This window comes from Mastigoproctus giganteus, chromosome 7 (genome assembly GCF_048544385.1).
Source record: "Mastigoproctus giganteus isolate SK-2022 chromosome 7, ASM4854438v1, whole genome shotgun sequence".
Lineage (NCBI taxonomy): Eukaryota > Metazoa > Arthropoda > Arachnida > Uropygi > Thelyphonidae > Mastigoproctus > Mastigoproctus giganteus.
In genome coordinates this window covers 181,182,030-181,204,334 of record NC_143581.1, presented here as the reverse complement: position 1 = coordinate 181,204,334, position 22,305 = coordinate 181,182,030, and the positions used below count along the sequence as shown (strand labels likewise).

The 22,305-nt window shown below is 37.7% G+C and overlaps 1 protein-coding gene across 1 annotated transcript in view; it reads right to left on the bottom strand.

Annotated features, from left to right (window-relative positions):
• The window catches only part of IleRS-m (Isoleucyl-tRNA synthetase, mitochondrial), a 403,472-nt gene that overhangs the window by 200,204 nt on the left and 180,963 nt on the right, over window positions 1-22,305 (bottom strand). The window contains exons 9-10 of the mRNA XM_090378489.1: window positions 10,887-11,002; window positions 74-246 (exon numbers count right to left, since the gene is read on the bottom strand). Coding sequence (XP_090234615.1) covers window positions 74-246; window positions 10,887-11,002 — 289 coding nt within the window. The remainder of the gene's footprint in view (window positions 1-73; window positions 247-10,886; window positions 11,003-22,305) is intronic.

The following is a 22,305-nucleotide window of genomic DNA, read 5'->3' as shown; positions in this document are numbered from 1 at the left end:
CTGTAAAAACTCTTTATTTATGCTGATTTATTCCTATGTGAGTAAACCATTTCTGGTTAGTATATTCACATACTTTAACTGGTATGCTGTGTTTCTGTGCAACAATGAAGTCTTCTTTTCCATGATTTGGTGCTGAGTGAATTAAACCAGTACCTTTAGTTACTGTTACATGGTAGCCATCTATCAGAGGGAACTCTTGTTCTGGATAGAGGGGATGGTTATATGTAGTACCCTCCAAACAACTTCCTGCAAAAAATTTTCAAAAAATTTTCTTAAAAACACATTTTGATTATTAACTTTTTAATACTTTTTCTGTCAAAAAGCAACACAATGATAAATATTAAAATAAAAACGAATTAATGTAAAGAACTTAGATCTTATAAAATTTTTCTCATCTCTACAATCAGCATTCATTCCAATGCTCTTTAAAATGAAAACAACTCAAAATAATTGACTGATAATTTTCTGTGTACGAGGTGCTACCCAAATGTCCCCGAAATTTGAATGTTGCACGGGAACTACGCCTATTACGGACTTGTGGTGCTAGGCAATACTGCATGCATCCTTCATGAATCAGTGTGCCACGTGGCATCCACTGTTATGGACAAGCATAGAAATGCAGTTCCTGATCAGGTGTAGTTCCCTGATGAAACACCTGACCATGTATCAATATTTACTTCAACTGACATCAGAATTTGCATTTGTGCCATCCCTGTATTTGACTTATAACTAAATTTGACCACCAATAACTGACGACAGCTCTACCACCACCTTTTATTTTATTTTGCTTTATTTTGTTTAATCATTTGGTATTAATAATTTTATTTTACAGTTCTCCTTCACCTCCAAATTGGATTTGCAATTCAGCCCATAATTTTCTTAATTCATCATAACTTTTAGGATATTAACATTCTTTCGCCTTTTTCAAATCTACAATACTTCTTTTTTAGATGCCTCCGTAGCTGAGTGGTCAGGAGCGGGAGTGCAGGGGCACACGCTCTTTGAGTAGACCGGGGTTCAAGCCCGACTACTAAATACGGTCGATCTGCCAACCCGCACTGGACCAGCATGGCAGATTAAGGTCCATTTCCCTCAGCATGAATTGTTGAGGAGGCTTCCATCCTGCAGTGGGTTGATAATGGCTGCAATTTACTTTTTACCCTTCTAGTCCTTGGCACTTTGTGTAATTTTCATCTCCATCTACACAAACGTTATCAGGCTTATTTATTCTTACATGTTTATATACTTTTGCATCTTTTACTGCTGCTTTGTGTATTTTGGTGCATTTGTCATACCTTGTCAATATATATATTATTATTTATTTTTTTTGTATTTATTTAAATGTATGTCGTTACAATAGCAGTCAATTTCTGGCTATTTAGCTAATGGGAGGCGAAGTTAGGAAGGTACTTAGGATAGACACTCCTGTCCTCGTACTGCATTAATAGCTCAGAGTGTTGAAGAATTTTAGGAGTAGGAAAGTGAAAAGAATATGATTGAATATATATATAATAATAATTAAATCCAAATGAGTTTGAGTGAAAACAAAAAATAAGGAGGGATACTAAACCAGACATCATATATATATATATATACACACACACACACACACACACACACATATATACATACAGTACTTTTTTTGGACGATATGCAACGGTATAGCATACTGGAACCTGTATTAAACGTGATGTGTGACATTGGGATTCAATACACTCCGAAATTTGTAATATTCCAGAATTTTTTTTCGCAAGTTTACATACTATTCAAATAAGCTTAGAGTTATTTCACTAAATTTGCATTTTTCACTGTCTATTGTTAAGATATTTTCTATATAAAACTTTATAACTATTTTTAAAATTATAAATTACTCAGTCGGATCTCTGTTTAACGAACTCCTTTTATATCAAATTTTTTTTTAATTCCCCTTGGAAATTACTTAATTACTTATAGTGAGGGATTTTAACATCCCAGATAGACTGGAACTAATGGGTTGGTCACTCGCACACAAGTAAGACTTTTGTGGATTTATTGGATGACCGTTTTCTGCAGCAACATGTTCGAGAGGCAACCAGAGAGGGAAGTACTCTTGATCTGGTTATCAGCAGTGATCATTCGTGTATTAAGAATTTGCAGATAAAGGAACCATTAGGTGGCAGTGATCATAGTGTACTGATGTGGGATTTACTTAAAGATATAATTATCATCAGGGGTAAAGGAAGGGGTTTTTGCTTCCGTAAAGGTGACTACAGTGGTCTCAGACAGTTTTTAAATTCTGTACAGTGGGATCAACTGATGATGTTACCAACAGCAAATTCTAAGTGGGAAGCATTCAAGGAATTAATAGTGGAAGCTACTAAACATTTCATACCTATTAAGAAATATTGTTCAAGGTTTAGGCCTAAATGGTTGTCAAATGAACTAATGAGACTCATGGCAGAGAAGAAAAATGCATGGGATGCATATATATTATCAGGCGACACAGAAGCCTATGATATATATAAGCTAGTCTGTAATCAAGTCACAAAGGAAGTTAGGCAGGCGAAGGCAGATAACAAGAATTTTTTGGCAAAGGATGCTAAGAAAAACAGCAAGGATTTCTTTACTTATATAAACTCTAAAAGGAAGGAGATGAATCTGTTTGGTCCACTTGATATCGACGGTTTGACTGTTGATGATCCTGCACAGACAGCAAACAAACTGAATGAGTATTTTGCATCTACATTCACACATGAGGAGCTATTAAGGTTTGAAAATGCCAGAAGGTTATTAAATTGTAGCAGGGTGCTTAATGATTTTGTAATAACTGAGAGCAAAGTGGAGGAGAAATTGAAGTTAAACATAAGAAAGGCACCTAGGGTGGATGGGATTCATCCAGTTATATTAAAAGAGGCAGCAAAGCAACTAAGCAAACCCTTAGCCATAATTATGAGAGCATCCTTGGACTCGGGAGAGGTCCAAGGATGCTCTGCAGATGTGAAAATGTGTCCCCAATTAACAAAGGGGGATCGAAGGGTGACACGAGTAATTACAGACCAATTAGTTTAACTTCTGTTCTGGATAAAATAATGGAATCACTGGTTAAAGATGCATTGCAGGATCATCTAGACAAGACTGCAGCAATAATTCAGACACAGCATGGGTTTGTTAAGGGAAATTCTTGTCTGACAAATTTGATTGGTTATTATGATGTGGTTACAAAGGAACTGGCTGCAAAAAACTAATTTTGATATCATATACTTGGATTTCAGGAAAGCTTTTGACACTGTTGCACATGGAAGACTGCTGTACAAATTGGAGCAAAATGGTATTTAGGGTAGTAGTAGTAGTAGTAGTAGTGGCACTTGATGCAAGAAAGCAAGTGTAGAAAAAAAAAAAAAAAAAAAATCACACCATACCCTCCAATTGCCTGTCCAGTTCCTCCTTAAATTTATTTAACCTATCAACTTCCACAACGACAGATGGAAGTTTGTTCCAGCAATTAACCACCCGCTGGCTAAAGGCAAATTTCCGCACATCTATTCTACATCTATCCTTTCTTAATTTGAACTTATGTCCCCGTAGGTTCGTATTCTGAACAAGTGGGAGGATCCCATCAGAATTCAGCGTGCTCAACCCATTCAAGGCCTTATAGACCTCAATCAGATCACCGCGCAGGTGCCTAGTCTCCAGCCACTGCAATTTGCACAACTTAAGCCTCTCCTGGTAAGAGGATCCCTTCATTCCCCTCACCAATCGTGTTGCTCTTCTCTGTACACGCTCAAGCAAATCTACATCCTTCCTAAAATGAGGCCTCCACACCTGTACGCAGTACTCAAGGCATGGCCTGACCATTGCCTTGTACAGAGGGACAATCACCTCCTTTTCCCTGCTAGCAAAATTCCTATATATCATTGACAAAACCCCATGACCTGCCCTAGCAGCCTGTCTACATTGCTCAGAAAACTTCATATCTGACTGCACAATTACTCCCAGGTCTTTTTCATTTTCTACCACCTTAAGTGTAGTACCACACAGTTGGTACGTTTCTCTGGGGTTACTTCTACCCATATGCAGTACTTTGCATTTGTCAAGGTTAAACTTCAGTTGCCACTTCTTAGCCCATCTGCCCAAATTATCTAGATCCTGTTGCAGTAGCACACTGCCATTACTGCCATTAACAACCCTGCCAACCTTCGTGTCATCTGCAAACTTCGACATTAAGCCTGATATACCTTCATCAATATCATTGATAAATATACAAAACAACAGTGGACCCAACACCGAACCCTGTGGGACTCCACTAATAACATTAGTCCACGAAGAGCAGCACCCATTGATTACCACCCTCTGTCTTCTCCCACTTAACCATCCTTTTATCCATTGTAGCAACTTACCCTTAATACCATTCTGCTCCAATTTGTACAGTAGTCTTCCATGCGCAACAGTGTCAAAAGCTTTCCTGAAATCCAAGTATATGATATCAAAATTATTTTTTGCATCCAGTTCCTTTGTGACCACATCATAATAACCAATCAAATTTGTCAGACAAGACTTTCCCTTAACAAACCCATGCTGTGTCTGAATTATTGCTGCAGTCTTGTCTAGATGATCCTGCAATGCATCTTTAACCAGTGACTCCATTATTTTACCCGGAACAGAAGTTAAACTAACTGGTCTGTAATTATTCGTGTCACCCTTCGAACCTCCTTTGTGAATTGGGGATACATTTGCACATCTCCAGTCCGTGGGAACCTCCCCTGAATCCAAGGTTGCTCTCATAATTATGGCTAAGGGTTTGCTTAGTTGCTTTGCCGCCTCCTTTAATATAACTGGATAGATCCCATCCGCCCCAGGTGCCTTTCTTATGTTTAACTTCAACAATTTCTCCTCCACTTTGCTCTCAGTTATTACAAAATCATTAAGCACACTGCTACAATTTGATAACCTTCTTCCATTTTCAAACTGTAATGATTCCTCACGTGTGAATATAGATGCAAAATACTCATTCAGTTTGTTTGCTATCTGAGCAGGATCATCAACAGTCGAACCATCGATGTCAAGTGGACCAATCATATTCAGCCCCTTCCTTTTAGAGTTTATATAAGTAAAGAAATCCTTGCTGTTTTTCTTAGCATCTTTTGCCAAAGATTTCTCGTAATCCGCCTTTGCCTGCCGAACCTCCTTTGTGACCTGATTACAGACTAGCTTATATCTGCTACAGGCTTCTGCATCGCCTGATAATTTATATGCATCCCATGCATTTTTCTTCTCTGTCACGAGTCTCATTAGTTCATTTGATAACCATTTAGGCCTAAACCTTGAACAATATTTCTTCATCGGTATGAAAAGTCTAGTAGCTTCCACGATTAATTCCTTGAATGCTTCCCACTTAGAATTTACTGTTTGTAACATCGTCAGTCGATCCCACTGTACAGAATTTAAAAACTGTCTGAGACCACTGTACTCCCCTTTACGGAAGCAAAAACCCTTTCCTTTACCCCTGACGGTAGTTACCTCATTGAGTAAATCCCACTTCAGCACACTGTGATCACTGCCACCTAGTGGTTCCTTTATCTGCAAATTCTTAATACACGAATGATCACTGCTGATAACCAGATCAAGAGTATTACTTTCTCTGGTTGCCTCTCGAACATGCTGCTGCAGAAAACAATCATCCAATAAATCCACAAAAGTCTGACTAGTGTGTGAGTGACCAATCCACAAGTTCCAGTCAATATCTGGGAAGTTAAAATCCCCCATTATAAGACATTCTGATTTACTGGCCCACTCTATTTCTCTGTACAATTGTTCATTGTACTCATTCGAGTCATTAGGCCTATAACACACTCCTACTCTTATCTTTGCTTTTGCAGTGCTTATGTCACACCAAACTGACTCAACAGTGCACTGTCCATCTATATCAACTGGATGCACTTCTCTTGATTTTATGTTTTTCTTAATTAACAGCATAACACCTCCTCCCTTTCTGTCCTGTCTATCCTTTCTGTACACATTGTACTCCCCAAATTCCAGTTCTGCATTCCTTATATCTTTGTGACACCACGTCTCTGCTATCCCAACAATATCCGCCTTTGATGTCTTGACCAACACTTCAAATTCATCAAATTTATTTACTATACTTCTAGCATTGGTATACATGCAAGCATACATGCTCCTATGCCTATTACTTGTTACCCTAACACATCCCATATACCCAACTATTCCAGGATGACTGCCATCCGTCCCTGAAACCCCCAACACCCCTCGCTCCAGGTCGCTTCTTATTCTAATAGAAGTTGTGCAAGAATCACCTTCACCTCTGCCTGCGGTTACTGTTAAACTATTTGTCTTTGTATCCCCCCAAGCTAGCAGTTTTCCGACCCACCTAACACTGCCTCGATAGCATCAGCAAATATTCTTGCACCCTTTCTATTTAAGTGTATCCCATCCCTGTAGAAGCAATCTCTCCTGTTAACAAGTACAGTCCAGGCTGAAAAAAATTCTACCCCTTGAGCCTTGCACAATCTTTCCAGGGCCGAATTGATCGACAAGGCTCTCATCATATACTCCCTCCTATCGTGTCTGGGCAGAATTGCAGACACTTTCAAGTTCAACCCTAATTCTCGGCTTTTTTTCAACAGTGACCTGTACTTGTTGAGTAATTCTGCCGGTCTCCTACTCTTAATATCATTAGTGCCAACGTGTACAACTATATCACCTTTTGTGCCCTTGAAAGATGACATCCGCTCTACAACGTCATCAACCTTTGCCCCTGGCAGACATACCCTGGTCCTGTTCCACCTATCCTTTTTACATAGCATGTTCCCCGTTTCCCTGACAATAGAGTCACCAACAACTAATAGTTCCTGTGGGACCAGCGCATTCTGCCTTGGGGTTTGCCGCTGTGTTGCGTGATGACCAAGTGCAAGCTCTGGCGTTGATGTGGGCAGCTGAGAGCTTGATGGGCCCCTCAATTTATTTCCTTCGAGGGCATCCACCCTGTCCTTCAAACTCTCATATAGGCGCATAACAACGCTGAGTTGTCGCCTGATTTCCTTACACTCCTTACATCGCGCACACACAAAGACATCCCCCATGGCAATATCATGTTCCGTTCCAGAGAGTTCGGCAAACATTTCACAAGTTGCACATTTTTTTAGGCTGTGACGCGTTGGAGAATCGCCCCCCTCAGTTCTCCCCCGAGTCACAACACTCCTGCCACTTTGTGCCCGTTGCTTTGCTGCTCTAGTTCGGGGCATGGTAGTTTAAATTAATAAAATCAATAAATTAAATGTCAGTAGTATTTGAATAGAAACTATGAAATAGAAACAGTGAAGCGTATTACTATATAATTATGCGTTAGAGCTACCTCAATTAAAAAATTTGAATTCCCTACAAAAACTTTGAATTCCCTATATACAAAAACAATGGCTACAAAAATCGAACAAAAATAACGGTTTTACCTATCGTAAGTAAAATCCACAAAAACTCTTTATCTAAATTAAAATAAAAAATAACCAGCGTAACTATAACTATATGACTACGTATTAAGTACAATATAAAGTTGCTACAATGGATAAAAGGATGGCGAGTGGGAGAAGACAGAGGGTGGTAATCAATGGGTGCTGCTCTTCATGGACTAATGTTATTAGTGGAGTCCCACAGGGTTCGGTGTTGGGGCCACTGTTTTGTATATTTATCAGTGATATTGATGAAGGTACATCAGGCTTAGTGTCGAAATTTGCAGATGATACAAAGGTTGGCAGGGCTGTTAATGACAGTGTGTTACTGCAACAGGATCCAGAAAATTTGGGCAGATGGGTTGAGAAGTGGCAACTGAAGTTTAACATTGAAAAATTCAAAGTACTGCATATGGGTAGAAGTAATCCCAGAGAAACATACCAACTGTGTGGTACTACACTTAAGGTGGTAGAAAATGAAAAAAAAACCTGGGAGTAATTGTGCTGTCAGATATGAAGTTTTCTGAGCAATGCAGACAGGCTGCCAGGGCAGGTCATGGGGTGTTGTCAATGATATACAGGAATTTTGTTAGCAGGGAAAAGGAGGTGATTGTCCCTCTCTATAAGGCAATGGTCAGGCCACACCTTGAGTACTGGTGCAGGTCTGGTGGCCTCATTTTAGGAAGGATGTAGATTTGCTTGAGCATGTATAAAGAAGGGCAACAAGATTGGTGAGGGGAATGAAGGGCTCCTCTTACCAGGAGAGACTTAAGATCTGAAAATTTCAGCAGCTGGAGACTAGGCATCTGCGAGGTGTATAAGGCCTTGAATGGGTTGAGCACGCTGAATTCTGGTGGGATTCTTCCACTTGTTCAGATTAAAAACTTAAGGGGGCATAAATTGAAACTGAGGAAGGACAGATGTAGAATAGATGTGTGGAAATTTGCCTTTAGCCAGCTGGTGGTTAATTGTTGGAAAAAATTTCCGTCTGTCATTGTGGAAGTTGATAGGTTAAATAAATTTAAGGAGGAACTGGACAAAAATTTAGAGGGGATTGTTTTGTAATTTTTTTTTTTTTTGGCTGATGCTGCATAAGCTCATACACTTGCTTTCTTGCATCACATGCCACTACTACTATTACATCTAATATAGTTTCTGTTGAGTGAAGAAAATTTTAATATAACGAACGGCTTGAGAGATTAACTGGGCATGCACTATTCGCACTTCTGGCCTTCAAGCAACTTAGGAAATTAGTGCTGCTGCTGCTAAGCAAGAATTGAGAGAGCTGAAGGGATTACCATTCTACAACTCAGTGGTACCTTGTAAAACCTATCCGACCACCTGTCTCACATATGGAGAAGTCACGCTAATCAACAGTGAGCAGATCAAGGGGTATTCCCAATGGGCCCAGGTCCACCTTCTACTGGAGTGGCGTCCAACCTTTTTCCGTACAGGGGCCATATTCAAAGTTACATTTCTTTTGGGGGTCGCACTGAGTGATTCGAGAAAAATTAGTGTGTTACATTTTCCATATCTTGTTACATGTAAAAGGAAGTTTCAGTTTCATGTTACCCTTTTTATTTTCAGGCTATATATAAAAGTCCAAATTCCCAACACTTTTATGTGTAACAAATCTATGTCACAAATTTATTTTTTAGATTTTATTAAAATCATAAAAAATATGACTTTCTTTTGTTTTTCAAAAAAAAACCTTACTTTTGCCTTTTAAATGCTCACTTTAGAAAATTTACAAGCTGAAAGGATCACTGCTTAAGGTGAATAAGTAAAAATAACGATACACCTAAAATTGAAAATATTTGAAAATTTTATTAAGTACAATACATGATTACATTTACTAAATAAAACATTTAATTAATGACAAAAATTTTTTGATAATTAGCAAAATTTAAAATGCTGTTTTAATTCACTTTCTGCACGGGTCGTAGGTTGGACCCCGCTGTGAATCAATTGTAAGCACCCCATTCGAGAATTAGAAGGGAGTGATTTTCTTTTACCTCGACAAATAATCTATAAAAACTTTATTATGAAATTATTTTTACTTATTATTTTTTTACACATTTTACTTATTATTTATATACTTGAATAATAAATTTATGCTTAATAAACTGTGTGTTAATATACTTAATTTTTTCTTCTTATTCCAAATCATTACTACTAAAGTAACAATATCAGGAAATAACTTTTTAGAGTATTGTACTTTACATGTCCTTTTAATTTACAATATTTCCTGATAGCAAAGAATGAGTGCCTGAAACCTACTTTTTTACAAAAAACAGCACTGTATATGGGGTGTTTCAAAAAGGATGGTCAATAATTTAAAGGTGAAAATTACAAACTAAAATAAGCAAAAAAAGTCCCAGTGAACATCAGGCCGCAAATGAACCGTTTTCTAGATAATGCACATTTTCTGTTAAGATCCGCCACTAACCATGGGAGCACTAGTTTAGCAAAAAGCTGTGAATCCTTTGCTAAGGGTGGTTTTATTAAACATATGATAATACATTTTTCATTTTTGGTTTCGACACCACAGAATTTTACAGATGTTACATGTTACAGGATGTTCTTTCTAATACCCTTTCCTCAACATCAGGTGTTATGCTTCAGGGCCTACCTGCTCGTACTTCAGGTGTTATGCTTCAGGGCCTACCTGCTCGTACTTCACGTACGAAACACCCATGTTCTCTAAGGCGTTGATGTATCCTGATGAATGTGCACCTGTTGGGCTGCCTTTAGCGGGGAAACGCTTCTTGGTACAAACGTGCAACCTCGAGTGCACTGCCTTTACTATACATGAAGTGCATGTCCACATACTCTTTGTTGTTATAACCTCTTTCCATGTTGACTATCCTTTGACAAGTACTAGTATGCCCGCTATATCTCAGAGCATTGAGAGAGGGGAAATGAAGAGAATGAGCATAACCTAACCTGAACAAACAAGTCAGTGGTGGATCCCAACTCTGTACAGTTCACTTTGTCAGTGGTGGAGCCAAACTAGAAATGTGCAATATCTCAAAAACAATTCACTTAAGGAATTAATGTTTACTAGGCTTCTTTTGCATATTGTAGTCTGTACAGTTCACCTTTAAATTACTGACTATCACTTTTGAAACACCCTGTGTGTGTGTGTGTGTGTGTGTGTGTGTGTGTGTGTGTGTGTGTGTGTGTGTGTGTGTGTGTGTGTATAGAGAGAGAGAGAGAGAGAGAGAGAGAGAGATATCTATAATAATTATATCATGAGCTAATTAGAAGATAAACATTTTCATAACTGAAAAAATTTAATGTCAAAATTAAAACAATACCTGAGAAACCATGTACAAACAATATAATGTCACATACCCAAGTTCATTCTGAACACTATTTCTACCATGTTTTAGTCAAATAATATTTATATGTGATTGATATTTACTCCACTAAGATGCTTACCTTTGAAACTGAAAAGGGAGGAAAATCTTTCTCCTAATTTCTCCTCTAATTGAGAAATTAATTCTGTTGCAACAATAAACAGTTCCTGTGACTTTTCTGACTTCAATAGAGAATACCTAAAGAATTTAAAGAATTAAAGTGTGTGATAATCATACTTTATAATATACATAATGCATATCTAAGGGAAAAGAAGTGCCAATTATGTGACATAAAATATATAAAATTTTACTTTAATCTTATCACATAGAGAATATTAAAAATGATCTAAAGGATCTCTTTTCCAAAGGGGGGGGGATTAATTATTTCAAGCTTTTATTCCATAATTATTCAGAATAATTCCAAACAGGTTTGTGATAATTTTAAAAATGTGAAAAATTACATGAACTTTTCTGGCATTTTTTATTAATATAGTAATTATAAAATTTAATGTATTACTTTACTATCTAAGATACCTTATTATCATATTAAATGCATATCTAATTGGTTCAGCATCAGTATTAATACTGGTCATGAAAGAGGCCACACTTTTGCTGCACCAGCCAAAAAAAAACAGAAAACCTACCCATACATTCCCCTCTTCTTAATTAATGGAATTAACAATTACTGGAATGTACTGTTTTTCATTAGCTAACAATTTGTTGGCCAAAAAAAAATTTCTTCAATCTAATATATAAATCTTCTCCAAAGATTTACTGAGTAGATTGAATCCAGATGCTCTCAATTTTAATATTATTTAATGCAATAAAAAATTTTCCTTTATAAACCTTAATCACACTCAGTCTAAGCTATTAGTATTGGCAAAAAGATGTGAGAGGCAGATTCTAGCACTGCCCAGAGAGAAAAGAGGGAAAAAAAAAAAAAAACCATTTCCTTCAATTATTTACCCAATCCTTTTTAACTTTAATCATCTCTTTAAATGAGATGTTTTCTTTAATGGTGTTATCTATCAAGATATAAACAATTCACACGCCACGATAAATAATTTTAATAAACGAGCATTACATTACAAACCCTTTAAGGAGTTTTTGCTTGCACACATAATAAATCAGAACAAAGAGTACATAGCTTTCTTCTAACTGCTGATGTCATATGAGGCATCTCCAATTCAGTGTTTAGCGTTCCCACAGCCTCTCCTTTCCCAGCAGCCTCCAAACATGGTCCATTAGTTCCTTCTTAGTTTTATTGATGAAAAGCCCATTCTACAGTTCTCCTATATTTCTCCCCTTGTTTCTGTTTAGTATTAATAGTGGCAAATGATACAAGAAAGAAAGTTTATACAGCATCAGCAAAAAAAAAAAAAAAAAAATCATTTCATTTATCTATCTTTTCCAATAGTTTGTCTAGTTCTTCCTTGAATTTATACAAACAATCCACTTCCACAACAGCGGATGGAAGTTTGTTCCAACAATCAACCACCTGTTGGCTGAAGGCAAGCTTCTGCACATCTATTTTTTAACCATCCTTCCTCAATTTAAATTTATGCCAACCTACGCACATAGTCTGAGCAAGAGGAAGAATTCCATCAGCATTGAGTTTTCTCAAGCCAGTCAAAGCTTTAAACACCTCACCCAGATCAGGATGCATGTGGCTACTCTACAGATGTTGCAATCTGCAAAATTGAAGCCTTCTTGTTAAGGACAGTACTTTATTCCCCTCGCCAATCTGGTTGTCCTTCTCAGTGCCCATAGCAGCAACTCTACATTCTTCCTAGAATGAGGCCACCAAGACCTCTATGCAGTACTCAAGATGTGGTCAGACCATTGCCTTATACAATGGGATAATTACCTCCTTATTCCTGATAGCAAAATTTCTGTATTTCATTGACAAAACCCTTTGAGTTATCCTTGCAGCCTGTCTGCACTGGTCAGAGAACATATTAGATTGCCCAATTAACCCTAGGTCCTTTTCATTTTCCACTATCCTGAGTGTACTACTTTTTTCACTACCCTGTACCACATAGTTGGTACATTACTGTGGGATTACACCTAGCCATATACAGTTCAGTACTTTAAATTTGCCAACGTTCTCAGCCCATCTGCCTAATTTTTCTAAATCCTTCAGCAGTAGCTCACCTTGATGACTGTTATTAACCACTCTGCCAATCTTTGTATCATTTGCAAACTCAGACATCAACCCTGATATACCTTCATCAATATCACTGATAAATATTGAAAACAACAAAGAACCCACGACCAAACCCTGCGGAACTCCACTAATAACATTAGTCCACAAACAGATTATCCATTGATAACCACTCTCTGTCTTCTTTCACTTAACCATCCCTTTATCAATAGCAGTAACTTGCCCTTAATGCCACATTGCTCCAATTAGTACAGCAGTCTTTAACGTGCAACAGTATCAAAAGCCTTCCTGAAATCTAAGTACAATGGACCCCCGCTTTACGATATTAAATTGTTCCAGAGCCACCATCATATCGTGAAAATATCATGTGAACCCAGTAACACATTGTTTTTTGGTAATTTGTTCCAAGACCTCAGAAGTTTAAATTTTCTTCTTACTGCACTCTGTAGGAACCATATTAACAGTTTACACAATGCTATACTTAATACGAATTCAATACATTAATTTACGTCAAAAAAGCCCAACACAAAAAATCACTTCAATCAAAGAAAGCGAAAATGAAACACGGAGCAAACACATTTACATACACTGCTATTGGCTGAGAGGAAGGATCATACGGTCTGGTTGGAGACAAAAGTAAGCAAATCATAAAGTGAAATAAGTAGGTGCCGATTAAGATGATCACTGGAGTAGAATCAGCCGCTTTATAGAATCAAATTTCGAAAATCCAATTCAAATCATTAAAATGCAGTATACCTGCACTGCCCTCATTATATGGTTATAAGAATCAATTTTGAATGCCTTTTTGATATTTTTCGAAAGCACACATTTGGAGGTCACTACCATAAAATAATAAAAACAATTTGCAGTTTCCAGTTTATTTGACTTTTCTTTTAGTGCAATCTATTATAAAAGGGTAGTAAACTCAATATTACTGCATTTGAGACAATACTGATAGCTGGAATTCTGTGGGTTTTTACACTATTATGGTGAAATGTTTCCTGTTTCATGAAATCTTCAATCATATAAAAAACATAAATGAATTTTCAGCAACTCGTCAACCCTATTTTTTAAAACTTAGTAAACTTGTTACTCCGTATCTCACTTGCGTGTACTGTGTGCATGCAATTTGTACATGCCGAGTTGTTTGTTATTCATTGCTAATCGTTTTTGTTTTAAATTTTACAACCCAAAAAAAAAGTCAGTGAACAGAAATGAGCAGCAGCCTGGAAAACAAGATGCAGGATATTTCAGAGACTGCTGGGAGTCATCGCGAAACAAGTAAACACATGGGTTGTGTTAGGGCAGCTAAGAATAAGAACAGGTGCATGTATACTTGCATGTACACCAATGCTAGGAGCTTGGTAAATAAACTTAATGAATTTGAGTTATTGCTCAAAACATCAAAAGCAGATATTGTTGGGATATCAGAGACGTGGTGTCACACAGATATAAGGGATGCAGAACTGGAATTTGGGGAATACAATGTGTATAGGAAGGACAGACAAGACAGGAGGGGGGAGGGGTTATGCTATTAGTTAAGAAACACATAAAATCCAAGGAAGTGAAGCCAGTTGACATCGATGGACAGGGCAGTGTTGAGTCAGTTTGGTGTGACATAAGCATAAGGAAATCAAAATTGAGAGTAGGAGTGTGCTATAGGCCTAATGACTCTGATGAGTATAATAAGATACTGTACAGGGAAATAGACTGGGCCAGTAAATCAGACAGTCTTATAATGGGGGATTTTAATTTCCCAGATATTGACTGGAATTTGTGGGTTGGTCACTCGCACACTAGCAGGACTTTTGTGGATTTATTGGATGATTGTTTTCTACATCAGCATGTTCGGGAGGCAACTAGAGGGAGCAATACTCTTGATCTGATTATCAGTAGTGATTCTTCATGCATTAAGAATCTGCAGATAAAGGAACCACTTGGTGGCAGTGATCACAGTGTGCTGAAGTGGGATTTACTCACGGAGGTAACTACCATCAGAGGTAAAGGGAAGGGTTTTTGCTTTCGTAAAGGCAACTATGATGGTCTGAGGCAGTATTTGAATTCTATACAGTGGGACCAACTGATGATGTTACCAACAACAAATTCAAAATGGGAAGCATTCAAGGAACTAATTTTGGAAGCTACCAGGCTTTACATACCAACCAAGAAATATTGTTCAAGGTTCAGACCTAAATGGTTGTCAGACGAACTAATGAGACATATGGCAGAGAAGAAAAATGCATGGGATACATACAACTTAATGGGTGACATGGAAGCCTATGATAGATATAAGTTGGTCTGTAACCAAGTCACAAAGGAGATCAGGCAGGCAAAGGATGCAAAGAAAAACAGAAAAGAGTTCTTTACCTACTTAAACTCAAGAAGGAAAGGGATGAATCAGATTGGTCCACTGGATATTGATGGTTCAACAGTTGATGATCCTGCTCAGGTGGCTAACAATCTAAATGAGTATTTTGCCTCTACATTCACACATGAGGAGTTATTCAGGAAGGGGAATGTCGTAGGTGAAGTAAACTTTGGCAGTGAGCTAGATGATTTTGTAATAACTGAGAGGAAACTGGAGGAGAAATTGTTGAGGATAAACATAAAAAAGGCACCTGGGGTGGATGGGATCTATCCAGTTATATTAAAGGAGGCAGCAAAGGAAGTAAGCAAACCCCTAGCCATAATTATGAGAAGTTCTTTGGACTCAGGGGAGGTACCCATAGACTGGAGATGTGCAAATATAACCCCAATTCACAAAGGCGGATCAAAGGCTGACACAAGTAATTATAGACCTGTTAGCTTAACTTCTGTTCCAGGAAAATTAATGGAGGCACTGGTTAAAGAAGCACTGCAGGATCATCTAGACAAGAATTCAGTTATAGCTCAGACACAGCATGGTTTTGTTAAGGGCAGGTCTTGCCTGTCCAATTTGATTGGATACTATGATGTAGTCACAAAAGAACTGGATGCAGGGAATAACTTTGATATTATATATTTGGATCTTAGAAAGGCTTTTGATACTGTTACACATGGAAGACTGCTGCACAAATTGGAACAGTGTGGCATTGGAGGCAAATTGCTGCTATGGATAAAGGGATGGTTGAGTGACAGAAGACAGAGAGTGGTAATCAATGGACACTGCTCAACATGGACTAATGTTATCAGTGAAGTTCCTCAGGGTTCAGCGCTGGGTCCGTTGTTGTTTTCTGTATTTATAAATGATATTGATGATGGTATATCAAGTTTAATGTCCAAGTTTGCAGACGATACAAAGGTTGGCAGGGTTGTTAAGGACACTACTGATGCTATGCTGTTGCAACAGGATCTGGAAAGGTTGAGCAGATGGCTTGAGAGGTGGCAAATGAAGTTTAACATTGACAAAAGTAAAGTACAGTCGGTCCTCGTATAACACGTGTTTACATTACACGAATTCGATCATACACGATTTATAAATAGGGGAACGTTATCTTATATAACCCGAACCGAATTCGCTTATGCTCGATTCGCCTTTGTGTTTACAAGAAATGGCAGTTGAACGCGGAATCACCCCAACTGAACGCAACACGATAGGAATGAAGAAGATTCTGAAAATGTATTTGTGTGTTTTATATCAGTGAAGGGGAAACACATTTCACCATAATAACGTAAAAACTCACACAATTCCAGCTATCGATAGTTTGCAATTGCAATTAGATCGAGTTTACAACCAGTTTATAACAGATTCCACTAGCAGAAACGCAACTGGAAATTGTTTTTATTGTTTTATGGTAGTAACCCCCAGAAATGTGCTTTAGTAAAATGTGAGGTGTTAATAGTGTATCTCGGCCTTTATGGTGTTGTTTATTCAGTTGCTACACGGGCGCAGCTTTGTTTATGTGTATTAAGCGTGCCTCCTCGTTTTGTAATTGTGCTTTAAAAATGAGTAAAATACTTAAAAGGTGTGAAAAGGAAGCGTCCTGGCGAACACACTGCAGATGCAGAGAGAAAAAGAAAACAATATCGATAAACAGAGGCAGACTGGGTCAAAAATTCTTACACGGGGAAAATTTATAGTGGCCTCATACTACGGTTTATGACCAAAATCACAGCGGCCTCTGGCCCACCGGGATTTCCCGGGTAAGGCTTATGGCCAGTCCGCCTCTGTCAATAGAGAAAAAAAATATGAAATTGTGAAATGCTTTGAGCGAAATGAAAGACCATGTGATATTGCACGTGCTACAGACCTAAATGAGGCAACGCCAAGAATTACAAAGAATGCGGAGAAAATAAAAACAACTTTCATAGCGGGAACAACTCAAAATGTAATTAAAATCCATTAGATTAAGACACAAGAATTGGAAGAGATGGAACGGCTGTCTTTTCTATCTGTTTTTCGATTTTCTATCTGTTTGGATAGAAAATCAAACAAAAAACAAGTTGGCTTACGATAGAAGCAAAAGCATTAGCAATATTTTATTACGACTTACGTATTATAATTTATACTTACGTATTATGTAAGTATTTTATTACGACTATTTTATTTAATAATAATTTTTTTACGAATAAAATACGTATTTTATTCGTAAAAAATACTTTTTAGTATTAAAAAATACTAAAAATACTTTATTATAATATAATAAATAATAAAAAAATAAATATTTTTTATTATTTATTATATTATAATAAAAAATATTATATTATTTTTTATTACGTATTTTAATCGTTATAAAATACTTACGTATTTTATAACGATTAAAATTACCCGATTATTTATTGTGTTTGGTAATGTTTTGGTTCCAAATGTGTGTTCAATCTTGGGTGGTCGGCACCTAACCCCACTTTTCCCATAGGGCCTGTTGTTTATATTGCACGATTTTGCATTGCACGAGGGTTTCTAGGAACACAACTATCGTGCTATACGAGGACAGACTGTACTACATATGGGAAACAGTAACCCCAGAGCAATGTATCAACTCTGCGGTACTACACTGACAGAGGTAGAAAATGAAAAGGACCTGGGTGTAATTGTGCAGGCAGATATGAAGTTCTCTGAGCAGTGCAGATGAGCTGCAAGAGTAGCTCATGGCGTCTTGTCAATGATATACAAGAATTTTTCTAGCAGGGATAGGGAGGTGATTATTCCCTTGTATAAGGCAATGGTCAGGCCACACCTTGAGTACTGTATACGGGTCTGGAGGCCTCATTTCAAGAAAGATGTTGAGTTGCTGGAACGAGTACAGAGAAGGGCAACAAGATTAGTGAATGGAACAAAAGGTTGCTCTTACGAAGAAAGACCGAAGTTTTGCAAATTACAGAGTCTGGAGACTAGACACCGGCGAGGTGATCCGATAGAGGTGTATAAGGCCTTGAATGGTTTGCGCATGCTCAATGCCGACGGGATTCTTCCTCTTGCTCAGAATAATCACCTGAGAGGGCATAAATTCAAATTGAGGAAGGACAAATGTCGGATAGATGTGAGTTAATTTGCCTATAGCTAGCGGGTAGTTGGTTGGCGGAACGGACTTCCATCATTTGTTATTGAAGTTGATAGCCTAAATAAATTTAAGGCTCAGCTGGACAGGTATTTTGAACGAATGGAGGGGTGAAATGGGAGTGGTGGGGTTTTTTTTTTTTTTTGTTTTTTTCATGCTGATGCTGAATAAGCTTGCTTTCTTGCATCGTATGCCTCTGCTAATGCTAATGCTAAATGTCAATTAGTTAGTATGTACATATTACAGTATTACTATTGTACATAAGCGTAAATTTATTTTTATTTTGCTAATCTGTGGAAAATATTCTTCCGATTTCCACGTATCATTTATTTTGTTAATTGGTAAGGTAAATAGAGTGTAAATTTGGACTTTATATCTTTACTCTTACAGCCTGTGGATAATATTTCTCCTATTTTTGCTTATTAGAATCGCCATTTAATAGAATTAAAATTCAATTCACAAATGTGATCACAATGACTGGTGCTTACTACATATCATACTGAATGTTATTTTATTATGGAGAGTCCATCGTAATGTAATCTGATCTTACAGTGAACCAATTGTAAAGCAGGGGTCCATCGTATATCATATCAAAATTATTTTTCCCATCCAGTCCCTTTGTTACTGCATCACAGTATCCAATCAAAACCGATCACACAAGACCACCACTTAACAAACCCATGCTATGACTGAAGTATTACTACACTCCTGTCTAGTTCAGAGGGACATCTCCTGAATCCAAAGATGCTCTCATGATAATGGCTAAGGGTTTGCTTACTTCCTTTGCTGTCTCCCCTTAATTGGATAGATCCCATCCACCCCAGGTGCCTTTTTTGTTTAAATTCAATAATTTCTGTTTCACTTTTCTCCAGTTATTACAAAATCATTTAGCTCCTTGTTAGAGCTTGATAAACTTTTGACATCCATTTTCCTAAAGAATTCCTCATGTGTGAATGTATATGCAAACTAGCTAATCAGTTTTTCAGCAACCTGAGCAGGATCATCAAGAATTAAACCATACATATAAAGTGGACAATGGTGATTCATTCACTTCATTCTAGTGTTTACATAAGTAAAGAAGTCTTTGCTGTTTTAACTTGCAATTTTTGACAAAGAGTTTTCATAATCTACCTTGGCTTCCCTAACCTCCTTTGTGACTTGACAGTTTACGTCTACCATAGGCTTGTGTATCACCTGATAATTTATACGTACCCCATACATTTTTGTTCTCTGCCGCGTATCACAATAGTTCATCTGATACCCATTTAGGTCTAAACCTTGAACTGTATTTCTTAGTTGGTATGAAACATATTATAATTTGTTGGTAACTTCATATGTTATCCCACTGTGTGGAATTTAAAAAAAAATTGTCAGCGACACTGTAGTCTCCTTTAATTAAGCAAAAAAAACCTTCCCTTTACCCTTGAAGTATTTTAAATCTTTAAGTAAATCCTACATCAATACACTGTGATCACTGCTACCTAGTGGTTCTTTTATCTGCAGATTCTTAATGCATGTATAATGACTGGTGATAATCAGATCAAGAGTATTGCTTCCTCTTGTTGCCTCTGTAAAATTTTGCTGCAGAAAACAGTCATCCAATAAATATACAAGTCTTGGTAGTGTGTGCATGATCAACTCAAGTTCTAGTCAATATCTGGAAAGTTAAAATCCCACATCAAAAGACATTCTGATTTACTAGCCCACTATATTTCTCTGTATAGCTGATTGTTTTGCTCATCACAGTCATTAGGCCTATAACACACTCCTACTCTCATTTTCGTTTTCCCCCATTCACAACAAGCTGACTCAACACTGCACTGCCCATCAATGCCAGCTGGATGCACTCCCTCAAATTTTATGTGATTTTCATCACATTTTATCTAATGTGATATAATATGATCCTCGAGGCTATCGCAGATACTCTCTCAGATAGGCCAGACAAGCTGTGATTGCCCTGGGAGTCTAAAAAGCTGATGAAACTGATATTCAGGTGACACTAAAGTCAAGTGGAAATAATTTTGGTGATGTCTGGACAGTCTGTGACATCTAAATCCTCTGCCTGAATCTTCACGATGGTGGGGCTGTTATAATCCTGGGTATAACCCCCATGCACAAGCACACTGTGGATTACCACTGAAGTGTGAAGCCAACATAAGCAAGAGTCGAGGTGTGGCGCCCACACCACACAGAGGAATGCCGCCCCTCTGTGTTACCAGGCAATACCAGGTGGTAGATGACTATCATCTACCAGTGCAATACCACCACTTTGCTTATTCGAGGTTTGAATTGGTGGAACCCATGTTTAGTCTCCAGAGCAAAGTTCCGGTCAACACCCCAATCTCTTCCATTACGCACTATGATTGATGTCCTTTGAGGTTATGATGAACACCATGGCGAGATCCAAACTTCCTTATATTTTGAGGGTACAGGTCTAAAATAGTGTTCACAGGCTGGCCACTAGTTAGTACACCAGACCGAACCTGCTGGTAACTCTCTAGGAGGCTTCCAGATCAGGTAGTGTATAATCTTGCTGGAGGGAGTCCAAGTGGTATGTATGTGGGGGGGGGGGGCATTGTGAAGGCCACGTTATGTCAAGGAACTGGATATATTCTTACCACGTGTATGCCATATCCAAAAATTTCATTAATTCATACTTCGTTCATTACTTCATGTCCCCCCCCCACCTTTTCTTACTATTGAAATCACCATGAATTGTCAAACCATTTGTGGACAAATTCAATGGAAAAGTTCAATGAACCACAAGCAGTTGCTCTTGACATCTCAAAGGCTTTCGATCAGGATTGGCATAAAGGTCTTCTAAACAACCTTCCATTTTATGGTTTGCCAACTGTTTTTTTTATTTGGTTATCCAGTTTTTTTCTCTGACTGCTCACTGAGGGTGATGGTAGATGGCTCTCTATCTTCTAACTTCTCCACTAATGCTGGTGTTACCCAAAGTAAAGTTCTTTTCCTCTTCTATGTCAATTGACTGGAAATCCTATCCATAGTTTTTCTGATGATAGCACATTGCATTCCACTTTCCAGTTTGAGAAATCTTGCCCTGCTCAATCAGCTTCAACTTCTTGAATATCCGCTACCAATTCCTTAAATGTTGATCTTCAGGTAATTCTCCAGTGGTTGAATTCAATAGTTGAATTCATAGTTGATTTCAATCCTTCTAAACTTAGTCTTGTCTTATATCTCGTAAAAAGGATCCTTCTGCTCCTATGATTATCTTTGGTAACACTCCGATTTCTAGACACGATGATATATCTCTTTTGATGATTACGCTGACTTTTAATCTCTCTTGGCACAGGCACATTACAAATATTGCTTCCTCTCCATCAAAAAAACTTGGTTTTCTCTTTTGTTCTCGGTGTTACTTTTCTTTCAAACAGCTGTTCACTCTATACAAATCGTAAATCCGCCCCACCATGGTATATTGTTCCCACATCTGGGGCAGTGCCCCCAAAACCTGTCTCAGGCTTCTAGATTCCATTCAGAAGAGGGCAGTTAGGTTAATTAATGACGCATCTCTAACAGAGTCTCTCCACTTGCTGTCTCATAGATGTACTGTTTCTGCTGCATGCCTTTTCTACAGATACTTCCATGGGCACTGTTCTTCACAGAAACCAAGTTTTCATTTTTCTCATTTATTCATTCAACTGCCATTTTCTGGAACAACCTTCCTTCATACGTATTTCCCGTACAATCTACAGAAGTTCAAGTCTAATGTCAACAGATATCTTCTTTTGTCTTTTCAACCTCCAACCCATGCATGTACCAAGTACTATAGGTTCTAATACCTCTCGTGTTTGAGGTTTTCATAAAAAAATATATATAAAAGTTCATAAAAA